Source organism: Apis dorsata, unplaced genomic scaffold (assembly GCF_000469605.1).
Source record: "Apis dorsata unplaced genomic scaffold, Apis dorsata 1.3 scaffold_169, whole genome shotgun sequence".
In the NCBI taxonomy this organism is placed as follows: domain Eukaryota; kingdom Metazoa; phylum Arthropoda; class Insecta; order Hymenoptera; family Apidae; genus Apis; species Apis dorsata.
Genome location: NW_006263457.1, coordinates 909,981 through 920,463, shown reverse-complemented (window position 1 = coordinate 920,463; position 10,483 = coordinate 909,981). Strand labels below are relative to the sequence as shown.

At 30.9% G+C, this 10,483-nt stretch overlaps 2 protein-coding genes across 2 annotated transcripts in view; one reads left to right on the top strand and one right to left on the bottom strand.

Moving 5' to 3' along the window:
• Nucleotides 1-14: 14 nt before the first annotated feature.
• LOC102671439 (Krueppel-like factor 10) lies at nt 15-2,294 on the bottom strand. The gene is made up of 3 exons (XM_006614059.2): nt 2,049-2,294; nt 1,520-1,723; nt 15-990 (listed from the first exon to the last, which is right to left on the bottom strand). Exons 1-3 carry the CDS (start codon nt 2,100-2,102, stop codon nt 130-132), a joined length of 1,119 nt encoding a protein of 372 aa, XP_006614122.1. The 5' UTR covers nt 2,103-2,294; the 3' UTR covers nt 15-129.
• A 5,571-nt stretch (nt 2,295-7,865) lies between these two features.
• The window catches only part of LOC102678577 (zinc finger protein ush), a 181,966-nt gene continuing 179,348 nt past the window's right edge, over nt 7,866-10,483 (top strand). The window contains 1 exon segment of the mRNA XM_031509672.1: nt 7,866-8,352. Within this exon segment, the coding sequence (XP_031365532.1) occupies nt 8,313-8,352 (40 nt within the window). The 5' untranslated portion in view covers nt 7,866-8,312.

The window sequence follows — 10,483 nt, the reverse complement described above, 5'->3', positions numbered from 1 at the left end:
TTTTTTTTTTTTTGATCCATCAAAAACAATTAATTTTTTCATAATGTCGGAATGATTTTCAATCCTGCAATAATTAAAGCTCGATTCACAGCTTTAGATACGGCTTAAATATATAATACTTTATATTTTTTAAACCGTTAATTGCGGTGCAATTATATGTTGAGTTGATTGTGTTATGCGTGGTGCTATAACAGGAAGTAAACTTACTTTTAAAGGTGTGGGTGTCATTTGTGTGATAGAAGTTTGAGCACTAGTGGCGCGGATAGACGAAGATCTATCTCTGGTGTGTCGTTTAACATGTTTTGCTAAATGGTCACTTCTCATAAATCTTCTTTGACAGATAGGACAAGCAAATTTCTTTTCTCCAGTATGTGTTCGTTTATGTCGTGACAATTCATCACTTCTTGAAAATCGTCTATTACAATCTTCGTAAGGACACGAAAATGGTCGTTCACCTGTATGAGTCCGTGTATGGGCTTTCAAATGAGAAGATTTAAAATAATTTTTGCCACAACCTGGATGTTCACATTCATAAACACGACGTCGTATAGCTGATTCTGGAGTACTTATATTTGATGTTGTTGTAGGTGCAGTGACTAATAAAAGAGGAGCTCGTGGAAGAACCAAAGGAGATCCTAACAATCCGGTTACCATGATTGGTGCAGGTTTTGGTGCTAGAGGATGTAATTTTGGTTGAATAGTCTCGCGATCAGTATTTTTATTATTTATAATAATCTCTTCTTTCCGTAGACTCATTTTGAATTTAAGACTCTTCAGTATGTTCTCCGATTCCACTGTATTCTGCCGCGTGGTTGGTTCGGACTGTAGGTTGGAAGTCTGTTGTGAATTATGTGGAATTAGTTGTGAACACATTGTGGTAATCTTTGGTATCAAGTTGGCAGGACTGTAGGTACCATCTCGATTGGCACGCATTATCACTGATACACGGGCAGGTTCTGGACTCGGGGGTGGTGTACCATCCAAGAGTAACTATTAAAAATAATAAAAATTAATATAAATTTGATAAATTTCACTTTTTTAAATATTTATATTAATAAATATTTCTAAATTGATTGATGAAATTTTAATTAAAGAGAATAATATTTTTTGCATTATTATTATACAATATATATAACGTATAATATATATATATATATATAAATTATACAAAAATAATATGTATGTATATATTATTAGTATATAATAATGATTAAAGAAAAAATGAAAAGATGAAGTTTATGATTTTAATTTAATATATATATATAAACCATTTATTTAGAATAATGTGAAAATTACATTATTCTGAAACGAATATCTTCAGAAGGTATTATTTGCTCAAAGGATAAGCAACAAAAATGGTGTAAAAGTGAATGCATGCAATAAATGAGGTCATTGCAAAACAACTCTATAAAGTATGCGCATATACGTCTTATAATATATGAGAGCGATTAAAAAAAATCAAAATGAGATAGTTTTATAATTAAAAATGAGCACAAAAAAACTCTTTGTCAATACTCACTTTTGCTAATTCACATTGTTCCATAGATCGCCTTTTTCGGAGAGGTTCATCTTCTTCCGAATCAGAAGGTTGAGGAGTTGGAGGTAAACCAGGTCGAGTAGTTCCATTGTTACTTTTCTTTATGTTCATATTGGTCTTTGCTTTCTGTTGAAGTTTATCTCCCAAAAGTGCTGCGACGCTGAACGAAGATTGAAGTGGTTCAATCTGGAGAAAAAAATAAAGAAAATTTCTTATGAAATATTTTGAATTTTATGCATAAAAAAAAATTAAGATTAAAAATTAAAATTAATTAAAATAAAGAAAAAATCTATGAAAAAATGATTTTGTAAAATTCTCTGAAAAAATGTATGAAATAAAAAAAAAAGAAAGAAGAAAAAATAAATAAGAAAAAAAAAAAATTAAGAAATATTATAATAAAAATTATGTACATAAAACAGGATTGGATCGTCATTTCCAGTTATGTTCATATTTCGCGGGCAAATTAGTCAGTCACTGCAGTGGCGGTACTTTTAATTCAACATTCACTTACGTGTCTGAATTGGGGTGAGGCCGGTGGTGAAAGAGGAGTTTGATTAATATCCATTTTTTTAGAGAAAATGTAGCACGAGTATATAGTATGTTAAAGAGGCTCGTCCGTTGATGAGAAGATGTAGTCTAACGTATACGATATTTTTCAAACGAAAAGTAGCTTAGGGACGTAATCGTTGAACGTCTAGTAATGCAATGAAGCTTTCTCAGGTCGGTTGGCTCGGCATGCTGTGCTGATCGTGTGTGTGATCATGCGGCGCGCTTCACTTCTACCAATTGTGTAGAGGGGCTCGTCGAAATCAACCAATCGAAAGAGTAGTATCAGCCGACGACCGCGTGATCACCAGCGTGCTGTTCACGTGCTCGCTGTCTGACTGAGGCCGTGATCATGACGTCAGTCTGCGTGGCGCGCTCGGTCGATACGTCATGGTATCACTGCGCTCACTAGCGTCATGCAGTTTCAACCCTCCTACACCACATTCTAAAGCTATCTGATTCGCTCTCTCTATCTCTTCGCTTTTCTCTTCCTGCGACTGTTTGTCGGTATAGTTTGGTTGCGATAGAAGACTGAATGCGATACGTACTTCGTAAGAGCGAAGTATTGCAAGACGAGCCTCCAAATTATCGTTTTGCCACTCACTTTTCCCTTTTTGTCCCGTTGTAATGTGAGAGTTTTGTAAGTTCGTAAAATAAATGTTTGTTCTTATATTATGTTTTGATAATTTCAATTCTAATAACTTTCCCATGTTCCGCTATCATTTTTATTCTTCTCGAACATATTTGATATAGATGAACGAAGAAAAATAAATTGTTGTTTTAAAAAATATCAATATCTTTATACTACTTTCTAAAGTTTATAACAATGTTGTCTATTTTGATATTTATCACTTTATTGCTTTCAAAATTTTTTCTTTTTATTTTTTTTTTTGTACGAATTCACGTAATATAGAAAAAATCATATAATTAAAAAATATGAAAATAAAAGCGAAATTCTCGAATTTTAACGAAATTGATGCAATTTGTTTGTATTAAATATACTGATTGCTTACTTTATAACTAATTAATTCAAATCCAATTAGACTGTTTTTTAACTTTTCTGTGCCTTTTTTTCCATCATTCTCTTATTTTTTAACATTCTCTTTCGCAATTCTCTTCTGCAATAAATTGGTAAGATGTTTCATTGAATATTTATACCGAAATTCGCAATTGTATTTGTTTAAGATATTTATTTTTGTATAAAAAATAAAAATATTTTATTTTTCAAAGAAAATTTTATTTTTTAAAAGAAAAAAGTTAAAGTTAATTAATTAAATAGACGAAAATTGAATTGTCTATTCAATATTATATTTAATAATTCATATTTGCTTCATATTTTTTTTTAAATATTTCAATTCTTTTTCTTGAAAATCGCACGTAGCATATACATGTATCATCGCTGTTATTCATAAATACAGGAAATTACCTATTGCAATCCTCAAATAGATTCTTCGTATCAAAAAAATTATTTTTTTTTTAGTAAATCTACTTCTATAATTGTAATTTTTTGCGATATTGAAAATACGGAAATTTTTGTAAAACAAGACAATGTTTGTGTTAATGATTATATATTTATATAGCGTACAAAACAAAATGGAATCATTGAGAGATAACTAATAGTTAACTCACAAACAAGAGTTTGACAACTAATGTTTATTGCATGTCATTAATCTATTTTATTATCTTTGACTTTTTTTCTATTTCTTCTCTTCTCACTCTAAATTTGTTGTGAGAATCACTAATTTTTAATAATATATATACTTACTTCTTAGCTTTAATAAAACTTTTTGTGTTATTATTTTTCGAATTAAAATTCTTTTTTTATTTTTAATATTATGTAGGTCAATAAGATTATGAACTTGTGAAATCTATCTATTCATTATCACTGTTAGTATAATTCATTTAATATGATCTATTTAGTTGCTGCACAAAGTAAAAGTAGATGAAATTTAAAATAAAAAGATTTGTAAAATAATGAAATTATGAATCTCTTTTTAAAAATTAATTAAATAAGTTATTTTTTTATTTGATAAAAATAATAAAATTCAAATTATGAATCCTTTAATGGAATCTCTTAAGAGGCTTTTCTACTTAATGTCGCCTTAATGAAATTCGTGAGATTCGAATTATTCAATATTTGAAGTCGAAGCCGTTGGAAAAAACATTCTACGTCATAATCGGCTTTGAAAATGGAGCATCCCGTAGCAGCTAGTTATTTAATCATGTTCAGTATAGGGTGACATACATATAATTGCATATTCTTATCAATATATATGCAACAACATCGTAATAATTCATTAAAAATAGATTGATCTGTTGTATTGTTCAGAACAAATAAACACAATATCGTTCGACAAGTTTTCATATTTGTGATTATCTATAGATTTTTGTGCGGAACAGGTGAACACATGACAATCTTGAAATCGTTTTGCCACGTTCTATGTGATTTTCTACGTATATTGTGTATATCCATTGGTTTCTTATCGCTATTTTTTAAGCAGGCTTCTTATCACGTAGCAAGCAATCGCATGGAATATTACTATGTAAATTCTTTTCTCTCAGTATTCTTGCGTCTCTAGTAATTTTATCGTTCGATATCTTCATCGTTCTCTGTGTATTATCATTCTGGTTACAATTTATATTGGTAAAACGATTAAAGTAGATATTTGATACACCGTTCCATACTTATTTACGCTGGTGTGAATAATCGAGGACGACATTCCCACGAATAATCGGCAAACATGCCGGTACAATTAGAAGTCTAACAAGTGTAAATCACTTTAATTGTTTCTTTCATAATGAAATGCTTATCGTAAAATTTTACTTGTTATTTCATCGTATCTTTATCGGGGTGTGTTATAGCGCGCCACGAATGGTAGCGTTTGTCGCTTTTAATAATTTTATAGTCTTTAATTAACTTAATATCGATTCTCGTGAGGAGCACGCGTCCCACCGATTTGACGAATGTAAAGACAACGAATGTTCACGATAGACAACAAGGGAATCATTCGACGAACTCGTGATCGATGATCGTAGTGTGCGTCTTCTGTTCATGCTTTATCGCTAGCTTCGCTGTTAATTGTACAAAAGTATCTTTGACATTGTTTTTAAAATAAGTATCTAGTAAATGATCGTGAAAAAAGCATCCATTACGATTAATCTAAAGTTCCAAATTATTACCCTTCCCCTTTCCCTCTCCCCTCCTGTAGAGGATAATATATCATATAAGAACAAATTTCGTTCAAAACATTCGATCCGTATCTCCTCTATGCTTACTTTCCCCATGGAGGGCTTCAAGGCCACTCGACCTTCCCCGATCTTTGTATCAATGTACTTACTACGTATGTTTTGCAATCCTAATTAATATCATGATCGAGGTAACTAAACGTTGTACGCATTTGAAATGCGTACGAGGAGGAAAAGCGTGTACAAAAATAGCCATAGCGTTTAATACGTGTCAAGAAACACGCACGAATAATAAAATGTTTGGTCTTGATAAATTAATTAAAAGAAATATGAAAATCGTATCTCAAATTTGAATTTATATTTAAAATTTTATAATTCAAAAATTCAAAAATCTTAAATTCCAAAATTTTTAAATTAAAAAATTAAATTTTTTACAATTATTAAAGCTAATTGACATGTCGATGATATTTTAATTTTCTGTTAGATTTCTTTAGATATTTTCTTAATATTTTTTACAAATATGTAAGTATTTTAAGATATCAAATTTTTAACGAATGATAAAATATCTAATAGTCTAATTATTTTTCCTTTTATGATCAGATATAGAATAAAGAAAAGATGTAGTCAAGATCTTTCATTGCTTCCGTTGAATATCGATGTTTATCTATAGTATATGAGTTATCAAACAATGATAGAGATTTACAGACGTTCGATGTTTTTTATTTAAAAATCTAGAGATAAACTTTTCCTTTTCGTTTGGCGTCAACACGAAGGCTCGCCTCTATACACGTATCGGTCGATTCATTTCGTTTAGAGAATTGCTATATCATTCATGTTTTTGTTGCACTGGTATTAACGTGTTAAATTATTCAATAATTTACTTTGCAAAGTGTCATTATCTATAAGAAAAACTTTAATAATACACTAAAGTAATAGCATAAAACAATAGCACATTATTAAAATTAATATCTTTATTTTAAAATCTGTTTAACTATAATATCAATAATGCCAGTTTCATTTTCATTTTTTTTTTCTCTTTTCATCATTAGCTTTTTTATTCTTTATGCAATGCATCTTCAGACAATTCTACGATAAAATTACAATCATTCCATCGTTTATACATCGTTTATAGTTTCTTGTGTACAAATGTAATTGTTGAAAATGTCATTTTATTTTTGGCAACGCTATTGAACGAATTGTTCGAAATTTTCCGTGTTCATATCATAGAATTTCGTATTATGTCAGTTAGTATTTAAAATTATGATTCTTGACGGATTTAGTTTATATTACAATACATGGATTATGAAATGGGTATATTTCTTAGACAGGTCATAATCCTTTATAAAAAGTAATGGCATAAACACGATAAATCAAAAGTGTTTTTAAAATGGAGGATAGAATTCATATTGTTGACGGAGATATATTTGATATATTACAAAATTCGGTTGCAGATGTATTTGGTGCATCGTTTGAATTCAGTCGCGGCTCTCGTCCAAAAATAGAATGTATCGGTAATAGTAGTGGGAATAATTGGTCTTTGACTTGTTTACATTCGAAGAAATGATGCCATGTAAAAATTGGATCGAATTGAGAATATTGGACTTCTCATCCATAATCGAAGAAGCAAATAAATATAAAAGATAAAAAAAAAAACTTTCCAACTTTAGAAAATGAATTTTGAAAAAATATCGATAATAAATATGTTTTATTTATAGAATAAAAATGTAAATATTCTGTCAATTTTTGCTGATTTACTATAATTACAATATTATTTAATATATATATTTTTAAAACTATGATATATTACATACTTTACAATATTATATATATTCAACTTAATTTAAAAGAGCTTAGTTTATTTTAATATCAAAATATAATAATAAAATTTAAATTTCATTTATATGTATCGTATAATTCTAACATATCATAGTTTAAATGAAGATTTATATTAACAGTTATTTTAGTGAAAAATAAATTTTTGTCGGTATACATGATATCTTTAATATCTACTGTTGTCCATATAAAAAAGTCTTACTCTATTAATTATCATACGAGTATGAATTATATTATGTCTTAAAATTGTACTATTCTATGATAGATGTCGCTAAAGATCTTTTAAAAGTTACCAATAAATAATTATAATTATTTTTCATTACAAATTATTTATAATATATAAAATTTTTGTATAATACAGCTTAAGATGATTAGATAATACCATTAATTGACTTTGTTTAAAATTATATTTTATTTTCTATTTATATATATTTATTTTTATCTATTAATTATTAAATTTATTGTATAATGGAAGAAGTTAAATTATTAGAATATTGTAGCTTATTTTATCAATATTTTTTATAATTTTTTTATATTCTTTTAATTTAAATTTAAAATAATTGATATTTTGTGCATATTGACACACTACTGCCATCTCAGGTAATCGATCAGGTGTTCTCTGTCGGTAAACGTATCTTTAAAATTTCCCGCTCTCGAGAGCTGAACTCGAATAATGGGCGGAGTTTATCCCCTCTGCAATTACCCCACTCCGTTACACGTAGTCACGCTGCATTTGTAGGAGTGGGGGTTGTTTGGTATCGCGTTTGTTTAGTTGCTCGCTGACAGCGGCCGTGGTGCGAGTTGTCGTGGTGCGTGTATACGTTTTTCGTCGACACTTGTGCGTGTAAAAACGCGAGAATCGACTTCAAACACGGGTAAGAAGGAATATAAGATCAATTAAAAAACAATTCGAAACCATCGAACGAGAAAATATCATTTGTCAACGACATACATTGTCCGGTGATCAGAAAACGTTTTTTGTGCCTCTCGAAGTGTTCGTTATTCTTTGCTTTTTATCTCTTTATCCTGGCTTTATTGTCTTACAAACAACCTGTTTCGTCTAACGCCAATTTCGTTGCGTGTGCTGTGTCATTTGTTATATGTCGACGACGTCACGACGATCTGGAACAACCGATCTTTGTCTTCTCGCGTGTACCTGCAACGATGCCAAGCATGTCGATGCTGATTTGGTGATGGCAGAACGCAGAGGATGTCACGCCGCAAGCAGAGCAACCCAAAACCACTAAAACGTGAGTCTAACCAATACGTGATTCCTTCTTTTTTCCCATATCTTTGCTTTCGTTCAGCAATATATTTCGTGTTTCGCATAACGCATGTTAAATCGTATTCGTCGCGTGCGATGAGGTACCCGGAAAAACGGGTTTCTCGACGGCGTGCTTTTAGCCGGTCGCCACGTTGCTTGACAGGTGATTGGGTGTCTTGCTTGTCAGACCGCGTTTCTAGTTAACGTTTATATACCGTAATAAAATGTCTCGTCTGATTCGTATCACTTATAATTGTCTCAAAGACAATAGCCCTTTCCGCCATTTTTATCGTCGTCTCGGTTTTATCTTTTCGAACGAGATTGGTACTACATCGTGTGTCTAGCCAATCAGCGTTCGCATCGTGATCTTATTGGCGGGAAAATACATTGTTTAAAAGTTTGATTATTTAAACGATTTCTACAAAGCGAAATACTAAGAAGATATTGAATTGAAATTTTTCTTTTAAAAAATTAACCGCAAGTTGATAGTTTTTTTTGTAATATCAATAAATTCGAATGCTAGATCATAAAATATTGAGACAAAAAAATATTGTCATACGACAGGTTCGTTGATGTCAGCTGACCTTTTAAGCTCTTACAGGTCACGTGGTTGACCATACATACAGCGCTCGACCGCGTGCATACTCCAATATTACAGATATCGTTATGTTCCACGTTTTTTATGTTAATTAATAAAAATGATGTAATATCGTTACATGTTATTGCAATTAATATTTATTAATACAATTATTAACATTTTATTAATACTATACGTTGAAGTATCAACATGTCAAGTTTACTATATCATTTTTTAATATATATTATACACACATACACACATACTATATTTAGATAGTTCAAGCATACAGATAAAACAGATGAGAGCAGAATATGTTAAAATTTTGTGTTAGTATATTTATTTTTGTAACGTATTGCGTCTTCACTTTACTTAGAAATATTTCTGTATCGTTTTTCTGGAATTCTATCGCCTAGGGCTCTCGTATATTATTATTATTTATATTCAATCGCACAACTTTTGAAGTCTAACTATCAATACCGATATCGTTACAAAACTTGTTCCGGGAGGTTGTTTACTAAATTTACTGATACGGTAAATGTATTCATTCAATAAGTATATTTGCTAATCAATGTATGACGCATATATTAATTTAAATAATAAAATAATAAATAACGAAGTTTAAATTTTTATTAGTGAAAATCTGATTTGATAAAATCATGCAAAAACAAAAATATATCAATTTAGATAAATATTTCTGTTAGAAATCACACAAGTTGTAAAAAAAAGTTAATATAAATGTATCAGTTAATATGAATTAATATTTTTATTAATAAATATACATTTGATTTTGATATTGTTGTTTTATTAATGTATTTTCTATTTAGCAAATAGATTTAAGAGAAATGACTACATTTACTAAATTAATTAATTAATACGAATTATCATAACATTTTATATTCGAATTTTTTTTTTATCCCATCCCATACATTTCGTGAATAATTACATTCAGATTTTAGACAAATTTAAACTTAAACGATTACATAGGCCAAGAAATTTCGATTTCGACACTCTTCGCCATCTCTCCCCACAAAACTCGTTTCCTATTTTTCCCCAATCATCTTCGTGTTTGTGCTTCCTTTCTCGTATCCCTTTCGACGAATATCTTACGCAATTGCGGACTCCATTCGCGACACTGGTTTAACCGTAGCGGCCACCAATTAAATCCATCGACTTCCAAGACCGTCGTCGATCGTATCGACGATCGCGGAAAGGGGATCGTGGCTCATAAGGATCCTGGACTCGGGCGCACGAATTCGTATCGCGTCGTATTTATATACGTTTCTCGATCTCGGTGTAAAACCGATCGAGGCCAGACGAGATCGCGGGTGCCGATCCCGGGCTTGGATCCTTCGTCCCCTCGCCGCCCTTGTGTCGCGGCTTCGGGATCACGTGGCCCCCGCGATCACGAAAGTTGCCGGCCACTTTCACGTGGCTCCGACTCGTCGAACCAGGTGTCTCTCCTCTCCTCTCGCCCATTCCTTCACCCTCCATCGCTACGCCGTTTTCACGGTTTCACGATGATGACGACGACAAAGAC

What these genes read in the sequence shown, in the direction of transcription:
- LOC102671439 (XM_006614059.2), bottom strand. Translation starts at nt 2,102, where the DNA reads ATGGATATTAATCAAACTCCTCTTTCACCACCGGCCTCACCCCAATTC. An exon ending in CCTCACCCCAATTCAGACAC is followed by an intron (nt 1,724 to 2,048) that starts GTAAGTGAATGT and finishes TTTTTTCTCCAG; the next exon opens with ATTGAACCACTTCAATCTTC. An exon ending in AACAATGTGAATTAGCAAAA is followed by an intron (nt 991 to 1,519) that starts GTGAGTATTGAC and finishes TATTTTTAATAG; the next exon opens with TTACTCTTGGATGGTACACC.